The sequence below is a fragment of the Sphaerodactylus townsendi genome, linkage group LG04, assembly GCF_021028975.2.
Source record: "Sphaerodactylus townsendi isolate TG3544 linkage group LG04, MPM_Stown_v2.3, whole genome shotgun sequence".
NCBI lineage: Eukaryota > Metazoa > Chordata > Lepidosauria > Squamata > Sphaerodactylidae > Sphaerodactylus > Sphaerodactylus townsendi.
This window is the reverse complement of record NC_059428.1, coordinates 14,977,981-14,999,346: the sequence shown is the minus strand read 5'-3', so window position 1 is coordinate 14,999,346 and position 21,366 is coordinate 14,977,981. Positions and strand designations below refer to the sequence as shown.

The 21,366-nt window shown below is 45.0% G+C and overlaps 1 protein-coding gene across 1 annotated transcript in view; it reads right to left on the bottom strand.

The window, feature by feature from the left end:
• The window catches only part of TMEM135 (transmembrane protein 135), a 242,895-nt gene that overhangs the window by 24,951 nt on the left and 196,578 nt on the right, over window positions 1-21,366 (bottom strand). Inside the window, exon 7 of the mRNA XM_048494023.1 lies at window positions 1,213-1,254. Coding sequence (XP_048349980.1) covers window positions 1,213-1,254 — 42 coding nt within the window. The remainder of the gene's footprint in view (window positions 1-1,212; window positions 1,255-21,366) is intronic.

Below are 21,366 nucleotides of genomic sequence, written 5' to 3'. Positions count from 1 at the left end.
GGCTTTTATGGCCCTGGCCCCTGCCTGGTGGAACACTCTTCCTCCAACTGCCCGGGCCCTGCGAGATCTTGGAGAGTTCCACAGGGCCTGTAAGACCGAGTTGTTCCACTGGGCTTTTGGGAAGGCCAGCTGTTGAGGGTGAGCGCCCTCTTTGTCTCTCCCTTTTTAACATCTTGGGAGTTGTGACACCTAGATCTGCCGTCCCCCCTCTCTGGGAGGGGTTTTATTTATAGTTTTAATACTGGACGCCAAGTGGAATGCTGTACTTTTATGTTTTAATGATGCTGTATATTTATATTACTTATTTATTGTTACGACTGTTTATGTAACACTATTTTGTTGTTCACCGCCCAGAGCCCTCAGGGGATGGGGCGGTATATAAATACGATCATAAATAAAATAAATCAATAGATCTGTGACGCTCTTAAATTCGGTGCCAACTCTGAAGTTGGAAAGGTGCTTTCTCAAGAGCAAGAAAAAAACATGCTCCTACAGAACAGTGGCATGCTGGACCATTCTGCTCAACATATCAGCTCTCTTGCTCCACTCCAAAAGCATGGGTGTCGCAGAACCAGAAGGGACTGCAGCATAGTGCCAGGACCGGTTCTGAGTCTCAGGAAGTGATGTCATTAACCATGTCTATCTGGCTCCACCCCTAGTAAGTGCCATCAGCCCCAACTACACCAGGCCCAAAGCATTGGTCAGGTGTGTTCAAAGAATAACGTGGCCATGCACCATTGCCAGATGCATCAAGGTCTGTACCATCTACTCAGATTATCAGCAACTCTCCAGGGTCTTTCCCATCATGAAAACCTTTTAACTGGAGATTCCAGGGATTGAACTGGGGACTTTCTGCATGCCAAGTCGATGCTCTACCACTAAGCCACAGCCCCCTCCCAACCTCAGACCATAAAAGGTGCCTATTCGCATCCTAGAGCACATTTCATTATATGCATGCATGTCCCTTCCCTTTTAGATATCAAGGAAATAGGTTCCAGACACATTATACATGGAATTATGACAGAAAAAGTAAGCACCAGGAAACTGGATGGAAATCACGACATTGCAAAAGATGCTGAAAACTTATTCCTTGCTTATCAATTCATATATATTTTCAAGATTTTTAAAATGCAAGGTTCCACATATATTGCACACAAATTCGGACCACCACTGTGGGGTTAAAAAGACACAAAGCTTGTTCCGTTTGCTTACTTAAGTGCTGAGAATGTAAATCCTTTCAAGCCGTCCTTGCACCTGAAACACAGAAAGAAACATCTTGAGTATATGTTTTAACTTTCAGTATACAAACACACACAACATTCAATGTATTGTCGAAGGCTTTCGCAGCCGGACTGAGCTGGTTGTTGTGGGTTTTCCAGGCTGTGTGGCCGTGGTCTGGTGGATCTTGTTCCTAACGTTTCGCCTGCATCTGTGGCTGGCATCTTCAGAGGTGTACGATACACCTCTAAAGATACCAGTCACAGATGCAGGTGAAACGTCAGGAACAAGATCTACCAGACCACGGCCACACAGCCTGGAAAGCCCACAACAACCAAAACACACAATGTTGCTTCGGCAGAGATTGTTAGTTACTGCAATGTATTGCTCAACACTCATCAAGCCTTGCAGTGGGATTATGCATTCATTTGTTTCTTGTCTGTCATCTTCACAAGAACACCCATTCAGTAATAGGGCTGAAATGTACAGCTTCCATCCAGAATTCAGAAAAGTGGGTTAAGACACACTCTAGGGGGAAAGAGAGAAAACCGCTCCTAATTCACCAAAGGTAGAGTGGAAAACGTCAGTTCCTCCATTTTACCAGTAGATGTCCCTCATCAGCAGTAATTCAAAAACAACTAGTACATGTCCGAAGAATCAGAGCTGGTTTACTTGCAGAACCAAACAAGAACCTTGGCTGATAGCATTCCCCACCCCCAGTTGTGGTCACAGGTTTTTCCACAGTGTGATTCATGCCAGGTTAGAAATGAACAGCAGGCACATCTGAACTACATCTGACTGGCAGCCGTTCTCTAGAACCTGACGCCAAAAAAGCCTTTCCCTGTGGTAGTTTACTGCCAAGAACCAGAGGTGGGATCCAGGAGGTTCTCACAGGTTCCCGAGGGTAGGTTACTAATTATTTGTGTGTGCCGAGAGTGGGTTACTAATGGGTGATTTTGCCACGTGATTTCTGCCTTAGTTACACCCCTCCTCTCAGCAGTAGCGCGCAGAACTTGAAGCAGTCTAGCAAGAGGTACATCGGCGTGCGTGGCAGCCTGCGCGCATTCGTTTCCCGCCCAAGGACCGGCGCAGCGGCTGCGTCCTTGCCACAGCCCCGCTCAGGAATGACCCGCCCACGGAATGCCCGGCCCCACCCCATCGTGCCCCGCCCAGCCCCATTGGTGCTACGTTACAGTTTGAATCCCACCACCATGGGAACCTGTTACTAAAATTTTTGGATCCCACCACTGCCAAGAACTGAACCCAAGCAGATGCTCTACCACTAAGTGATGGAGCTTATCCAAATTGCCCCTTCCCAGTGAGCGCAAACATCAATATCTTCACAGGCCGTTCTCCCCGTAACTTGGGAAAACACACTTGTTCTGGAAGCCCTTTACCACTATCATCTGCTGCCTCTGAGTTTAATGGTGTTGATTTTTTTTAATGTTTTGTTTAATTTCACTGATTTTTAGTGCCAGGATTTTCTTGGTGGTGCTCTGAAACAGAATGTCTACTGTATAAGCAAATGTGCAAATTTCTAACCGAGAATTACCATGAGGCTTGACCTCTCTCTCTCTCTCTCTTCTCTCTCCCCTTTCCACCAAACCATAACTCCCCTCATTTTCTTTAAGGGAAGCTGCAAGCAGGCAACCCGCAGGGAATAGGCTACGGCACCTGCACTCACTCCAGCAAAAATGTCCTTCCTCTGTATTCAAAACAATATAGGCTGTAGCTGCATAATCACACAGTGGGAATGACACTTTCCAATGAATAGAGTAAGTGCGTCACGTGGTTTTTCGGTCCGGATTTGGAATGACACTTTCCCCCAAATTGGTCCAGCTCTCCTGTACAGGGGCAAGCTCTGCCCAACGGGAGACGACGAAGTAACTCTAATTACTCTTGGGATGACCATGAAGGCGTGCCTAATTTCACCCCCCGCCCCCCATTGTGCGGGATGACAAAAAGGTCTCCGTACCTAATTGTAGGGCTAAATGTCAGCAATTAGGGTTTCCAATTTTTTTCACTCGGGTTTTTTTTTGGCCGAATGCCTTTCAAAAGCTCTCAGCTCCCGAGACTGACTGACGGTCTGTCCCCTAGAATCCTTACGACAAGGACTCCTGGGGAATATAACTACATGGACCACGGGGAAACGACAAAAGCAGCCTCAACAGTTGTTATGGGGTGTAAAAGCGAATTAGGAAAGAAACTGAGGATTTTTATTAGAGAGTTGTGTGTTCCAGAGACCAGAGAATATGCAAGCCAGCACCGTGCAGTGGTTAAGAGCAGGTGGATTCTAATCTGGAGAACCGGGTTTGATTCCCCGCTCCTCCACCTGAGCGGTGGAGGCTTACCTGGTGAAAAGGATGTGTTTCTGCACTCCTACATCCCTGCTGGGTGACCTTGGGCTAGTCACAGTTCTTCGGGACTCTCTCAGCCCCACCTACCTCACAAGGGGTCTGTTGTGGGGAGAGGAAGGGAAAGGAGCTTGTAAGCCACCTTGAGTCTCCTTACAGGAGAGAAAGGTAGGGTATAAATCCAAACTCTTCTTCTTCTTCAATAATATTGGTGGCAGAAAGTGCTGTTAAGTTACAGCCAATTTACGATGAGTCGCTTAGAGTTTTCAAAGCAAGAGATGAACAGAGGTAATTTGTCACTGCCTGCCTCTGTGCAGCGACCCTGGTCTTTCCGGCCAGTCTCCCATCCAAGTAGTAGCCAGGGCTAACCCTGCTCAGCTTGCCCAATCGGATGAAATCAGGCCAGCCTGGGCCATCCAGGCCAGTGTACAACAATACTGCATTATTTATTTCAAAGACTTGTATTTCTTCTTCCAGCCCTTTAAGCTTCAAACAGCTGTCGCTATATTACAGCAAGGAAAAGCACCCCCATATAGGTCTTACTTTCTGTGTACCGGGGGTCTGCAACCTATGGCTCTCCAGATGTTCATGGACTACAATTCCCATCAGCCCCTGCCTGGCCATGCTGGCAGGGGTGATGGGAATTGTAGTCCATGAACATCTGGAGAGCCACAGGTTGCAGACCCCTGGTGTGTACGGATCATCACATCACAGCTGACTTATGGCGACCCTGTAGAGTTTTCAAGGCAAGAGATGTTCAGAGGTGGTTTGCCATGGCCTTCCCCTGCACAACAACCATGGTGATCTCCCATCCGGTTACTAACCAGGGCTGACTCTGCGTAGCTTCTGAGATCTGATGAGATTAGGCTAGCCTGGGACTATCCACATTAGGGCACATACTTTGGACTAAATCCCCCGCCTGTCCACTTAACTCAGTGGTCCTCAGCCTTCAGAATGCCGCAACCCTTTAGTACAGTTCCTCATGTTGTGGCGACCCCCAACCCTGACATGTATCCATTTTACAGATGGAGAACACTGATGCAGAGAGTCTTAGACGACCCCTGTAAAAGGGTCGTTCGACCCCCAAAGGGGTCCCGACCCACAGGTTGAGAACCACTGACTTAACTTGTCATGATGCAGGACTAGAGCCCCGTCCGCACATGCAGAATAATGCGCTTTCAATCCACTTTCACAATAGTTTGCAAGTGGGTTTTGCTATTCCGCCCAGTAAAATCCAGCTGCAAAGTGGATTGGAAGTGGATTGAAAGTGCATTATTCTGCATGTATGGAAGGGGTCCAGACTAGAGGCCCTGGCAGCCATCCTCTGTTGTTCCCTACCTTAAGAGGAGTATGCAATAGGCTCGGAGCCAATAAATGGAGGTTCTGCTTCATTAATAACTCCCAATGAAATACCACAAACTGACATAAACTGCTCATGGAGTGCCCTCCTCTTCAATCAGACGTCCAATTTCATTTAGGTGATACTAAGCATTTGTTTAAAAATCGAGGACCCTTACAGATTGATTTAGGCCGTTTACGTTGCTACTGGGTTGTTGTTATAACGATGCTATAATTGGGGAACTGGGAGGGGGCCGGTTTTCTTATCCTCACACTGTTTTGTGCATTTAAGATGGAAAAACAACTCTATCTATCTATCTATCTATCTATCTATCTATCTATCTATCTATCTATCTATCATCTATCTATCTATCATCTATCTATCTATCTATCTATCTATCTATCTATCTATCTATCTATCTATCTATCTATCTATCTATCTATCTATCTATCTATCTATCAGATTTTTATACCGCCCCATCCCCGAGGGGCTCCGGGCGGTGTACAGCATAAAATCTCAATACAATTATAAATATCATTTCTAAAACCTTTAAAAACAGCAGTAAAAATAATAATAATCAGAGGCGTCCAACAAAACCCCATTTTTAAAATCCTCCCTAAGAGGGAGGGATGGTGAGTCCCATTAGATGAAAAGGGCTCAGAAGTAAAGAGCCAAAGCGGGGGGGGGGGGGCACCTTCAGTGGTTGGTCCCTCCAAAGAAATAAAATGCACACGGCAACAAAGCAGTAAAAAGATGAAGTGGGAAAAGAAATTAAGGCTAAGGCACTGATATAAAATTATGCCAAATGATGCTGATATAAAATTATGCCAATAGACTCTCCGCTACGCGGAAACTCGCTCGCGCTGAGCGGAGCTGCTAGTGAGAGTTTTCCCTGCCGGGCAGCCGCCCAACCGCACAGCACCAATGCGATGCCTGCATGGCCAAGCAGCCGCATAGCTTATGGGGAATTTGCTGATGACTTTTAAAAACTTAAGTATCAAATAAATCACATTAGTCAGAGACGTACAAAATGAAAAGCAGAACTTATTGAGCATCTTCTTTGCGGAGAATTCAGGCTCCTCGCCTTAGACAAAAAGGGGAAATGATTCACAGGATGTAATCCATGTTTTATTTCTAAAAGTGAAAGTTATGCTTTGACGTTTTTTAACCGAAATGAAAGTAGGCTTTGTCAAGTGTTTCTGTGGAGCTATATATGTCAGACCTGGCCATCAAAAAGGATCTATGGACAGGATATTAGATTCCAGAATGCTTTTTCTCAGGGGACTGTCCAGACCCAGAGAAAAAAAAAATTTCAACTGCAACCAATTTACTATTCACTTGAATGCTTCCACTGGAATTACAACAACCAGTCTGCCGGACAAAACAGCTGAGGCCATTTCACAAGACAGAAGGGAATTTTCTTTTTAATTTAAGATAGCAATCTTTCCCCTCTCTCCCCCCCGCCCCCCAGAGTAAACTTTAGGTTTCATTTCGTCCTCTAATTGCTCATAGAGCTTATTGTTAAGGGTACGATCAACAAAAAGATCTTGTTCCCATCCCTATTTTATTACAAATTTATATCACGTTGGTTGACGTCACCCCAGCGGGATAAAAAGAGGAATTCAACGTTTAACTCTCTGTGTGTGCCGGGGGGAGGGGGGGAGTTGGGGGCTTACAGGTTCAATTTCAAGGAAGCGAATAAAATAGCAGACTGAAAAATATAAAGTCTTTTTAAATGAAAACAAAAACACTTGTGCTCATGTCAAGTGACCTGCTTTAAAAATTGACACTTAGAGATTGTACAAAAAAGAACATTGTCTGAATTGCAAGAAGACTGTAACATTTTTTTTATACACATGAAGTGGCTCCAAAATGACTACCCCGTAAGTTGACCTGACAGCAGCAATAGAAAAGTGAAGAAAGGGGGTTTATCAAGGCATTGCTCAGGGAAAAAAACAGGGATGCACATAGTTGTAGCTTCTGTCCATGGAATGGTCTTCCATGCAGGCATACATTGGGATTGCATGTGCACAGGACAGCTATAGAAAAGATTTCCCTCCTATCAAAACAATCACATGACTAGAAGGAGGAGTGCCACAGTTCTCTCCACGCCACTGCTGGAGACCCCAAACCAGAGGTGGGATCCAGCCGGTTCTCACAGGTTCCCGAGAGTAGGTTACTAATTATTTGTGTGTGCCGAGAGGGGGTTACTAATGGGTGATTTTGCCACGTGATTTTTGCCCTAGTTACGCCCCTCCTCTCAGCAGTAGCGCGCAGAACTTGAAGCAGTCTAGCAGGAGGTGCACCGGCGTGCCTGGCAGCCTGCGCCTGCGTGCATTCGTTTCCCGCCCAAGGACCGGTGCAGCGGCTGCGTCTGGCAGCCACAGCCCACAGGAAATCGCCCGCCCCAAATGCCAACCCACGCCCCACTTCAGCCCCACCCAGCCCCATTGGCGCTACGCCACAGTTTGAATCCCACCACCATGGGAACCTGTTACTAAAATTTTTGGATCCCACCACTGCCCCAAACCCTCTTTTTATCATCGTGTTGTCCCACACTGGGAGATTAGCAACCTCACTGAGTTAAAGAGATGGGTGTGAAGGACTTAAAAGAAGAGACTTCCCCAACAGTTGTTCAGCATCCCATACTGACATTCACCCAGAACTGTCTTATGGACTCTAAAAGTGTGGCAACAGAAATAAACGTAAGAACACAGCAATCAGAAACAGCAGGGAGTAGTGCCCCTCCTGTCATGTGACCATTCTGGCGGGAAAGCGCCAAAGGGAAGAAGGCCCATTCTAGTCTACTAGAAAGCTTTGGAAATTCTTTTCCACAGCTGGTCTGGGCACACATAGCCCCAATGTTTTGTCTGTACAGAAGCCATGATGATGAACACTTACATGGATAGAGAAATGGGTGAAAAATAAAGTGGAATTAAGAAATAATCTATTATTTATGGGAACAATTGATGATGAAAAAAATAGATATACAATATAGAAATATGTATGAAACGTTGATTAAAGCAATACATGCAGTGATAGCGTTTGGATGGAAAGATAAGAAAAAAATGGACGACTCAGAAATGGTTGGAATATATATGGGAACAAGTGACATTAGACATTTTTGAAATATTATCAAAGAATAAAACATGGCAAGAAAAACAGAATGAAATAATGAAGATATGGACAAGTTATGAGAATTGGATGAAGGAGACAGGAGTCAAAGAAGACATATGGATAAGAAGACAACAATGAATGAACTTACTGCTGTTTGGTTAAAGAAAAGTAAAACATATTAGGGGAGGGTGGGAGGGAAAAAAAGGGAAAACGTATTGTTTGGAAATTATATCAGAAAGATGTAAATAGAACGATTATTTCAAACTATACAATTAAAAATATTTTTTTTAAAGATGATGAACACTTACAGCTTACAGGAAACCCCAGTGATTTTACATACATAGATACATACTCCTTTTCAATGCTATATAAAGAAGACTGTGTGAAAAATGGTGAGGGAGACAGCTAGATTTTAGTCCAGTAGCACCTCAGAGACCAAAAAGATTGGAGGCAGAGGTGAGTTTTTGAGAGTCAGAGTTCCCATTCTCAGAGACCAGTAAGAAGGTGGTTTTCACTCCAGCAAGCTCATACCCCCACCCAAACAGGATTCGTTGGTTTTTAAGTTGCTATTAGAATATGTTGCCGTAGAACAGGGGTCTTCAAACTATGGCCCTCCAGATGTTCATGGACTACAATTCCCATCAGCCCCTGCCAGCATGGCCAAGTGGTAGGGCTCATGGGAATTGTAGTCTATGAACATCTGGAGGACCACAGTTTGAAGACCCCTGCCGTAGAACAACACAGCTGTCCTTTAAAACCCTTTTCCGAGATGCTCTGCAGGCAGAGAAGAACCACAATTCCCAACACAGTTAAACTTAATCAAGGAAAGCAGTTAATATTTACTATATAATGTGCACTATACTTCGTAATTACTTTCCTTGTGACTTTTGCTTGCCATGAAGTCCTCACAGTGTAAAATATATCCTGGTTACTTCCTACATTCTAGGAGTTCCCACATAAAGGCTTTCTGACAGGGCAAACAATTGTCAGTGACACACAGGAAACAATTAATCAAGAATACTAATGTTATCTGGACACAGGAGAGCCATAAACCTTAAAGCAAATGGAGAAGCAAAGGCCAAGGAAAACCTGGGAAACACTTGGGCTTGTGTGGGATTGTCTTACTGTCTTAGAACTTTTGGAGTGGGGAGTGAGGGGATAAGAAGAAGATATCCATGAAGACATCTTTGTTATGCCAAATGTAAACCCTAGTTTGGAAGCTAAAGGCAGAGGTGGAGCTATCAGGGGACTGGGGTGTGTGTGTTGCACTGGGCACGCGCTGGGGGGGAGGGGAGAAAATCGGCCTCTCTCGTTCTTGCTCCTCGTGATCCTTCAATCTCATCTTTTGATAAAATAGGTATAGGTTGGAGAAGAGCTCCAGCCCTGGTTCCCCTTCAGGGTCAAAAATGGCCTGGTGGGAACTATATTTCGCATGAGACTTTGGGGCTCTCTGTCTCATGGGAACTATAGTTCCCACCAGGCCGTTTTTGGTCATCTAAAGGGAACTGGCTGCTTCTCCAGCCTGCACTATTTATGGAAAGTAAGAGTGGGGGGGGGGGGCATGCCGCGAAGGGGGCGGGCGGAAAACACAGAGTATGCACCGGGTGCACTCTGGCTCAGCTACATCTCTGGCTAAAGGGTGCTTGGTTAGCACTTGTGGCCAACAGTGTTTTCACCAAAATAAGAAGAAAAATATCTATTTGGTCAATCACCCTGACCTGGATAGCCTGGGTTAGCTCGATCTCTGCTGATTTTGGAAGTTAAGCAGAATTGGCCCCGGTTAGTATGTGGATGGGAGACCACGGAAGAAGTCTGAGGTCACTATACAGAGGCAGGCAATGGAAAACCAGCTCTGAAGTGTCTTGCCTGGGAAATCCTAAAAGGTCTCCACGAGTTGGTTGCAGCTTGACAGCGAAAAGAAAGCAAAAAGCAAAGAGGCCTAATCAAATTTGACCTTCACATTTGGTGCTTCTCTGATTCTAGGAGAAAGGCTGTAATAGCAGGACACGAATTGCTGCTGAGTACAAGATCCCATACACATAGTGGGATCTACTGGCGCACTGCATTATGGGTTTTCTGGGGTGCTTGTAAATGAGCCTACGTATGGAAGATGCTGAAGGACAAAGTGTGAATGAGTTAAGTGCTGTCAAGTCACTTTCTATGAATGAATGACCTCCAGAACATCCTATCCTAATCAGCCTTGCTCAGATCTTGCAAACTGAGGGCCGTGGCTTCCTTTATAGAGTCAATGCATCACACCCCATTTTTCCTGCTGCTTTCTGCTTCATCTAGAATTACTGTCCTTGTCAATGACTCTTGCCTTCTCATAGGCCCCTTCTGCACATGCAGAATAAGGCACTTTCAATCCACTTTCACAATTGTTTGCAAGTGGGTTTTGCTATTCCGCACAGTAAAAAAAAAGTGGATTGAGAGTGGATTGAAAGTGCATTATTCTTTGTGTGCAGGAGGGGCTATAATGTGACCAAAGTACAACAGCCTCAGTTTATTCATTTTAGTTTCTAGGGAAAGTTTAAGTTTGATTTAATCTAGAACCCACTGACTGATTTGTGTTTTTTGGCAGGCCAAAGTATCCATAAAAGTCTCCTCCAACTTTCTTTCTATCAGCTTTCTTCATTGCCCAACTTTCAAATGCAGTCATGTTCATAGGGGACTCTATGGCATGAATTAACTTCATCTTGGTGGCCAGTGACACATCCTTATGCTTAAGGATCCTTACTCTCCCAAAGGAGGGCAACCAAAATGGTAAAAGATCTGGAACGCATGCCCTACGAGGAGAGGTTTAGGGAGCTGTGGATGTTTAGTCTAGAGAAGCGAAGGTAGTGGGACATGATAGTTTTGTTTAAATATTTGAAGGGACGCCATGTCGAAGAGGGAGCAAGCTTGTTCTCTGCTGCTCCAGAGACTAGAACACGGAGTAATGAATTCAAGGCGAAGGAAAAGAGATTCCACCTAAACATTGGGAAGAACCTTCTGACCATCAGGGCTGTTTGACAATTGTTATGAGGATTTTTCTAAATAATCCCAAATAATACTCACAAACGTTCAGATAACAGCAAGTAGCTTCTTTATTGATCAAGTCTGCAGAGGTGGAGATTGACTCTAGGGCGTAGTCAATCTGAAGTCTGAGATGCAACTCAGCTCATTTTTAAAGGAATCCTAGCTAGCCCTGGCAGCCAATCAGAAGGTTCCACATGGTCCTCCAGACTGACCCCCAGTCGTACAATCTAACTATAAGGCGTTAGCATATCTCATGATTACAGCTTGCATACTGCGTATCTAGCCCCCACCCTGGAAAGCCCCAACTTGTTTTTGGCAGTTATCTTCCCGTAAGCAGCACTGCCTTGGAGAGTGGTGGAGTCTCTTTTTTGGAGGTTTTTAAACAGAGGCTGGATGAACATATGACGGGAGTGCTCTGATTGTGTGTTCCTATATGGAAGGGGGTTGGACTTGATGGCCCTTGGGGTCTCTTCCAACTCTATGATTCTAAGAATTTTTTCTATTTCCTCCTTGGCTGCCCTTCCCTGTCTCGATCTCCTTCTGATTTCTTCGTTGCCGTCTCCCTTTCGGTTCATGATACAGCCAAGAAATAGAAAATATCTAACCATTTCAGTGACCTCATCGTCAATCTTAAAGTTGAGCAATTTCAAAGAACAAACCAGAATTATTTATCTTAACAACATGTTCACATTTTTTTTTGCCCAGGATTAGTGACAGGATTACAGATGTAAGTTGGCAAGTGTGACCATTTTAAACAAGAGCTTTTAAAAAAAAAGTCACGGTAACTGCCAAAGCTAAGTCCTTACGTTATGAAGCACTGCTGTTTTCTACAGCAGAAACCATTATTTCTTCCCCCACAACCCCCCCAGATCTCAGATATTCTGAATAACGAAAGGATTCATAGCATGGATTAGAACGCCACAAATCACAGCTGACATGTAAAAGGGAGTCTGTTTCCCAGTATCAATGGGCATTTTAATTGCTAAATGAGCATCTATATTTAGAGCACATTTTTCTTACAGAACACGGCTGACAATATACTGAATTATTACTTGGAGTATAACAAAATGCCCCGATCCTATTATAATCACATCTATCTATAGAGACCGTTCGTCAAATAGACTCCTTATTTTCTCTCGTGGGGCAGAAGTGAAATAACCACTGGCGCACTTCTGAAAATGCTTGCGCAAGAGGTCACACAGTGCCGTAAGGACTTTTTGTGTTTATTAACAAGATTTATATCCCACACTCCGACAAAAGGGCTCAGAGTGGTTCATAACACGAGAGACTTTAAAAGCCGGACACCTCCTGAAACTGATTTATAGAAGAGATAGAATAGATATTTAATCTATATACCGCCCTCCGCCAGAGGGCTCAGGGCGGTGCACAACATAGTAAATAAACAATAACATAATAATACAGTAGGACTAAGTGAAAGTTACAATACCAGTTTCACTAGCCCCACAATGGACCAACAGTTCAATAAATACTTAATAATTCTACATCAGGTTGACCAGCCAGTAACAGGTTAACAAACTTATAACAACGTCAGCAAATGTCGACATAATATTTCGTAGCAGCAGCAGCATGATAATAACATAGCACAATAGATTATGCCAATGCATCCCAACAATTCGTGGGTGTCAACGCATACCAGCATAGAAAATGGGCGGCAGCATCAAGGACATGTCAGGTGAGGCACAGTAGTCATTTATATTTATTAAAATATTTATGTCCAGCCTTTCCTTGGGGCTTAAGGCAGCTTACAAGCCCTACTTAAACTATTACAACTCAAAACCAATTGACCAAAAGCCAGACAATCTGCTGCTGCTGCCAGAGGCGTAGCTCCAAGAGGACAGGGGGGGGTGATGCACCGGGCGCGCGCCCCTGTGGGGGCATGGTGAGGGCGTTCTGGGGGCGGGGACAGATGGGGGCGTGGCAGGGGCGGAGGATGCTCCAGTGCACCGGGCGCTTTTCCCCCTCACTATGCCTCTGCCTGCTGCAAAACATGGCTCCAATAACATCAATAATATACTGCGCCAGCTGCACTGGCTCCCGGTGGAATTCCGGATCATCTTCAAGGTGTTGGTATTGACCTTTAAGGCCTTACGCGGCCTGGGACCATCGTATCTTCGAGACCGCATCACCCCATATGTCCCTGCACGGCCTCTCCGATCGGTTGAGGCCAATTTACTGGTGGTCCCTGGCCCCTCGATGATACGGCTGGCCTCCACACGGGCCAGAGCCTTTACGGCTCTGGCTCCCCGCCTGGTGGGAACGCCTCCAGCTGTCCACCGTTCTGCGGGACCTTGGCGAGTTCCGCAGGGCCTGTAAGACGGAGCTGTTCTGCCGGGCCTTTGGAGGAACCGGCCGTTGATGGTGCCCCCGCCCCTGGCCCGGCCCTGACACCTGGGCCGGGCCGTGACATCTGGGCTAACTGTCATCTCAGACTCGCCATCCCTCCCTTTTGGAAGGGGGAGGGAATTTTTAGATCAGAATGCTGGACGCCTTCCCCCCCTTTTTTGGGGGGAGGGGGAAGAAATTATAATAGTAGTTTACTGAACGCCTGTACTGTACTGTAATTTATTATATTTATTAGGAATGTTTTTATGGTTGTCGCTGCTTTTAAATGTTTTAATTACTTGTATTGTTTTCCCTCTGCTGTACACCGCCCAGAGCCCTCCGGGGATGGGGCGGTATAAAAGCTTAAATAAATAAATAAATAAATAAATAAATAAATAAATAAATAAATAAATAAATAAATAAAATGCTATCCCCTCTCCAGATGCATCAAGGTGCAAAGTGGTGGAAACGGATGTATATTTTATGACACCAACAATTCCCTGGAGCAATTAATTAAGTTGGAATGATGCCCCACCAGCCAGCAACCTCTGAGGATTTTGTCCTGGAATATTGCTGGTTGGAATAACAAAAAAACCAATCAGCATTTTTTACAATACATCTCGAGACATGACATCATACTTCTACAAGAGACTTGGTCTGCTACTTCAATTTATCTTCAGGGCTATTCTGTACACTATATCCCAGCGCACAAGGAGAATCTCAGAGGGCGCTATAGAGCTGGCCTTGCAACATAAGTTGCCCTGCAGTTCCTCCTGAAGCTTTCTAAATATGGCTCCTCCCTCACTTCTTCAGGAAGCCCACTCTGCAAAGTGGAGGCTACAATGGAAAAGGCAGTGTGGCGTAGTGGTTAAGAGCAAGTGGATTCTAATCTAGAGAACCAGGTTTGATTCCTTGCTCCTCCACGCAAGCATCGGACTCTCATCGGGAGAACTGGGTTTGATTCCACACTTCTCCGCATACAGCCTGCCGGGTGACCTTGGGCTCATCACAGTTCTCTCAGAACTCTCTCCGCCCCACTAACTGCACAAGGTACCAGTTATGGGGAGGGGGAAGTGATTGTAGGTCGCTTTGAGACTCCTTAAAGGTAGAGAAAAGTGTGGCATAAAAAACAACTCTTCTTCTTCTGGCTGATGGCACTGCAATTGGGGGAACACTAGCCAGTGAAAACAGCTTGCTGATCAGTGCTATGAACTTTAATGAAAGGAACGATCTTTTAATTTTTACAGCGTGCTTTGAGCCGAAGAGCCATTATTCACTTTAAGCTGCTTAATGATTTATGCTTTGTGCCATGGCTGGGTTAATGCTGGGTTTTAATTAACTGTCCGCGTTTCATGCTTTCTAATGAAGTTTTTATTTTTATGAAGTTTTTATTTTTCACGTCGCCTCGAGTAAGGCCGTGCCAGAGAGACGGCATTTAAAAATTCTACATACATTAAAAAATCGATACTGTGCCGGATCCAGACTCCGCACCAGGCGGCTCTTAAAAATCCTTGACCATATATGGCTTTTGTTACAAACGGGGACCCACAACCGCATCTAGGACAGCCAACTGCGACATTTAAGTAGCTCTATGGTAAAAGCAAGATTGCAACCACAAACGGTTGCCTAGTGCCTCATTTGTATGTCGAATAAAATATTTACAGTTTTCTTCTAATATTTCATCAACGAGAAAAAGGAGAGGAATGCTTGTTCTCTCGTTTTCTATCTGCTTAGTTCAGTGGTACTCTGTGGTTTGCAGAGGCCCTCGGTTACAATTATTAGCAATCAAAACAGCCACATTGATGTCCGTCTCCAACATGAGGACTGTTCCTCAGTGCGGTCTACTGCTTATCTATTCCTCTGGCAGTGTACCTGTGTCAAGGTGAAAACTCCCTGCCAGCCCCAAGCCCCACGAGGCCACGGCCACTTTCCTGCAAAAAAAAACGATCCTCAAAAACTGCACGAGACTGACGGTCCTAACTTACCCGATCCAACTAACTTCAAGGATGCAAAATCAAATAAAAGAGGTCATTTCCTAATTGATTTTTGTCAAAACAAATCAATACTTAATGGCTCCACCCACTTTCCTGACTCTGGCCAATTTACCTTCTTCTCCACCAGGGGATGCAGCATAATTGACTATGGAATTTGCACACCTAACTTCATAGAACTCATCCACTCCTTCAAGATTGGAAAACGTACAGAAAGTGACCACTTGCCCCTCTTGCTATCCCTGAAGAACTTGTGTTTCTGCAATAAAGTTACAACTATGGAAAACTCTCTAACCAAAAAAGAGTTATATAGAAAAATCCACTGGTCGCCTAGGATGGCAAATACCTTATCATCCACCTTGGTCAATGATCACGAATTTGAAAGACCTGATTATTAACTCTGATCCAAGCCCATTTACCATGGAATGCTTCTCTGAGATACTCACCAGACTACATTCACTAGCAATGCCGACTCAATTCAATATGGCTCCTAAAACAAGCTGGTTCGATTACGACTGTATCCAGTCCAAAAGACTGCTGAGAGCAATATTTAAGACCACATATAATACCAACGACTCGTCATCCCTAGTAACCTGTCTACAACAGAAAAAGGAACACCAAACACTACTACAAAGGAAAAGAGATCAGTTTGCCAATATTCAATGGACAATATTATCTGACGCCCTAAAATCTAATAACGCCAAACAATTCTGGGCAATAGTGAACGGACCTCCCAAACCATAACTTGCTGCAAATGTAACCGAACCCCAATGGACCAACTATTTCTCAGTTCTCCTTCGTGATCCCGCTAGCACATCTGCAAAAAAAAGTGTAAGGTGCCACATTGGGAAACTCAGTTCAGAGGACCCAAAGGTGGCACGTCGAAGAGCCACTACGTGAGTACCACTCGTTCAGAGGATATTTGAGATGTAGCCTTCTCAAGGAGAAAAGAATAGTCAAACAGCTGGACGCCAGCTTAAATAGGCACAATAAATCATATGAAAAGTGAATGATAGTCTGCAAAAGTCCTGAGCCTCAAGTACCGCATTACAACCCATAACAGCTAATTGTACAGAGCCGGTATCAAAAGGAGGCTTCAAGGAACAGCGTTTAAGCGCTGTCGGAGGCTCCACACACAACTGGCAAAAACAAACACTAGCCACAAAGAACATTAACCGTCCAGGGCAACCAATGTTTACTACTCCCTTAGCCGCAACAGGAAAGCACAGATTGAATGGAGCTGTCAGATAAGCCCTCGGCATCCTTACACACCACACAATATTCCCGACCCTCGAGGTCATCACCTTTGCCCTCAAATCAATCACATAATAGAGGCAGGAGTTCTACTCCTTCACTTAAAACCTTTGTAATTATTTGCTAGATGTTTCAGTAATTGAGAAAGCACACAGGCAGCAACTCAACGCGGGCTGTTTCCAAATGACACAGGGAGGGAAGAATAGCATTACTCTACAATGCCAGGAGAGAAAAGGAAAACATTAAGTGGGCAAAGCACCCGTTCACTTCTAGAACATTTTATCACTGGAAAGTATCTGGTTTTTAAAGCAGGGTTACAAAAAATGAAACTCTACAACCTCTTTGAGCCTGCAGGCATGTTTCGAATTCCGACACGAGATGGCAGGGTCAGGGACAAAAATGGCTGCCACAAAATGGCGGCCACAGGAGACAGAACCAGCCACCAAATGACTGCCAAAGCTTAACTTCAGTTGCACAGTGCAGATCCTCTGAGGTGGCAGCAGCTGCAAGAAATCTACACTGCCAATCAAATCTCCAATAGCCAATTAGAATCCTTGCTTGGCAAAAGTCCTACCTGCCCATCCCCACTTCCTGAAAACACTTGATGGGGGGCCAGAAAAGATATTGGTGGGTACCTTGGTGCCCATTTGGAACCTCTACTGTTCCCTGTTCTAGACAGCTACAAATGGTATGGCATATTGAGAAGAAACCCAAGAATTCATTTTGACTGTGGCCCTAAAAAGGTAATGATGGTTCTTCGGTGGATTTGTATTAACCACCATAGCCTGCCAAACATATGGTGGCGAGCAAAAAGTATTAATAAAGAAAACGTAATAAATATATTTAAAACAATCCAATTGCACATCATTTAACTTCATATTTTATGTATTGTGTGAATATTTTCGAATTAGGATTAAGGCGAGAGAGAGAGGGAGGGAGAGGGAGGGAGGGAGGGAGAGGGAGAGGGAGGGAGAGGGAGGGAGAGGGAGGGAGGGAGAGAGGGAGAGAGGGAGAGAGAGGGAGAGGGGGGGCACATGCAGGCAATGGGCATCTTGCAGAACTTAATGTTGTAAGCCAGCAAGGGAGCCCTTGACCTAAAGGTTAGCATCAAGTACAGGCAATAATGCTAGGAAGAGTTGAAGGCAGCAGGAAAAGAGGAAGATCCAGCATGAGATGGACTGACTTACTAAAAGAAGTCACGGTCTTCGCATCGCATACTCTGGACAAGGTTGTTAAATGCAAAATGTTTGGGAGGTCACAAATTCACAGACTTGCCATATGGTGGAAGCAACCTGTCAATACGTAACACATGCAGACACCCAGAGGAGTAGCAAGGGGGAAAAGCGCCCGGTGCACTGGTGCGTCCCCCGCACGTGCGACGCCCCGTCCGCCCCACCCTGGAATCCCCCTACCACACACCCCACAGGGGCATGTGCCCAGTGCATCGCGTGCACACACACACACCCCCGCCTTGGAGCTATGTCTCTGAAGACACTTGACTCCAAAACAGGATCAAATTGGACTGGTGACCTGTATACAAGAGACTGCTTCACCTTCTAAGTCACTTCTCAGAATCATTGCTCTGTGTAATACTTCAGACAGCAATAAAAGGAGTCACTAATCAAGCTGAATCCTGTTTAAAATTTCCATGCACAGAAGCATGGGGGCTTTCCCCACTCACCTTCTGCTGCGCGCCGCTCTCGCGCCCCCTCAGCGTGCGTCATTCCTGGTGCGCTCTCGGGGTTCCCCACGATCCCGCGCTCTGTGGGGGGTCATCAAAAGGTGCCATTTCTTCAGCGCCAGGAATGACGCGCGCTGAGGTGGTGCAAGAGCGGCAGCGTCGGGGCGGCTGCGTGGTTGCCGCCCTTGCAAGTGGGGAGCGCTGCTGGACCCCGCACTACTTTCCCGGAGTAGCGCGCAGCAGAAGGTAAGTGGGGAAAGCCCCCTGGTTTCCCTCTCTCCCATTTCCTGCTGCAGTCTGGGATCCCCGCCCCTCTCACAAATCCAGGTATATATTTTAAGCATAAAAGACCAAATTGTATATGGCAACGACCAAGATGACTAATAAAGTATCCAAAACGGAATAATCCAAATTATGCACCCAACTCCCAAGCAGATAAGCTTCGACCAGATCAAATGAATTGCACGCATGCAAATGAGTGCCAGAATATAGTCAGTCTTGTCAACTGTGCATATTTTCACCTGTCGCTAAATCCCTCCGAACTTAATCAACCAGAAATCCACCTTTAAAGAACAAGAAGTAAAGAGAATGAAGACAACGTCTAGCATTTCCAGTCCCACCCCCCCCCCCACAAAATTTAGCTAGACAGAACAAAGAACTTGAGCTCTCATTGGGTCTATTTTGATCTTCAAGGAATAAACGAAGGGTCTTTTGGGCCCGGGTGGTCTGCATAACATCCAGAAATATATGAGCTGGCATCCTCACAAAGTAAATATTTTCCTTTTTCCTAACAAAATAAGTTGCCTTCTTATCCCCGCAACAGAAAAAGCAGGTTGCAATAAGTGCCTGACGACTTGGCTCCTGTGTAAACCATGCAGTCTTTGATAAAGTCCCAGAGCTGGTGTATCTCGCGGAGAGATCTCATTTCCACCTTCCAACAGCGAACCGACGGGGGACTCGAGCAGAGTTTTGAACACAAAAAAAGTCAGACATTGCAGTGCACACATGCAAAATTTAATAAAGCGAGTATGGAAATAAATTTTTAAAAGTAATGCTGAAACCAGATTTTCAACTGTTGTTTGGCCCCATCCCTTGAATTCAAGAATGCAGTCTCTACTTTTGTACAAGTTGGTAGAAGGAGGAGGAGGAGGAGGAGGAGGAGGAGGAGGAGGACGACGACGACGACGACGAGGAGGGGAGGAAGAAGAAGAAGAAGAAGAAGAAGAAGAAGAAGAAGAAGAAGAAGAAGAAGAAGAAGAAGAAGAAGAAGAAGGAGAAGGAGAAGAAGAAGGAGGAGGAGGAGGAGGAGGAGGAGGAGGAGGAGGAGGAGGAGGAGGAGGAGGTGGTGGTGGTGGTGTTTGGATTTATATCCCATCTCCAGCTCCTTTCCCTTCCTCTCCCCACAACAGACACCTTGTGAGGTAGGTGAGGTTGAGGGAGTTCTGAGAGAACTGTGACTAGCCCAAGGTCACCCAGCAGGAATGTAGGAGTGCGGAAACACTCCGGTTCACCAGATAAGCCTCCGCCACTCAGGTGGAGGAGTGGGGAATCAAACTCGGTTCTCCACCTGCTCTTAACCACTACACCATGGTTCTCCAGATTAGAATCCACCTGCTCTTAACCATTACACCAAGGTGACAGTGGCTTCCAAACGCTTATCTACTGCAGCATCCATTCTTTTATGATAAAAAGACTGGGAGGAAAAATCACAACAGTAGATATCACAATAAGAAATATGGCAACCGTCCTGCCCAGCCACTTTACAAATGACTAGAGGATGCAGGGGAAATGTCACCCTCCCTCCCTTGAACAGCAGACTGCTTATGAAATCTGCCTCCCTTTCAAAAACAGGTTTGTCGTGCAGCAAAGGTGCTTAACTAACACAACTCCCAAACTCCCATGGATCTATAGAACGATGTGTGCAGTGCTTTGGATCCAAGTCACAGGATTAAAAGTGCTTGTTTTGTTTGCTTAGCTTTTAATGCACATCCAAGTCAAACAATGTGCTGTTCTTAAAGCTATATTCAGAGAGTTGAGAAATAGGATACGAAGGTTCTAGGCAGGGATATGGAAAGGCTACAAAAAGGCAAGGGGGTGGGTGGTAGTGAGGCGGGACCACCAATCTGTGCCACCATAGATGTGTTTGTGACTGCGTAAATGTCACAGTGGTGAGCCAGTATGATGCAGTGATCAAGAGCAGGGGACTCTACTTTGGACAACCATGTTCGATTCCCCACTCCTCCACGTGAATCCTGTTGGGTGAGCTGGGGCCAGTCAAAGTTCTCTCATGCAAAGGAACGCAACGTCAAACCATCTCCAAATGTCTCTTGCCTTGAAAATCGGCATGTGACAGCACTTTTCCGCGACCAACAATGTTAAGGCAGTAAATGCCTTAAAGGTTTTACAAGTTTGTGAAAATATGCAACCTGGGTTTATTTTTATTTATCTGATTAGATTATTTTTTTAATCCCGCCCTTTCCTGACTAAAATGAGGGTCAGGGCGGCTAACTTCAAGTTTACACAATCAAGTGACATACTATAATTAAAACTTTATTAACATTAAAATACTGGTTTTAAAATTTCAACGGGTGCCCTTAACTATTTAATATTGATGTTCTGTTAATTAATTGTCATGTTATTGTGTACTAGTTATTGATATCGATTGGTATTTAGCTCCGTATATGTCATGATTGTTGTTATTTTGTTGATACTGACACATTATACGCTAATGTTTCATGTTCTGATCATTTTTGTGCGATGGTATACTTTGTAATGTAGATACTGACTCTGTAATGTACGATATTGTGACTTGTTACTTTGCTGACTTTATTGCCCATGTCTATGTATTTTTTCTTGTGATGTTTATTGATGTTTGCTAGTATTGATGTTGCTGATATTGATATTGTTACTTATGCTATTGTTGTGTGCCGCCCTGAGCCCTTCGGGGGAGGGCGGGATATAAACTGAATAAACTAAACTAATACAGTGATGGGAATAGCAGTCAAGGAGGGGAAGGGAGAAAAAAGGAAAGGAAGGGAAAACCAAAAAAGA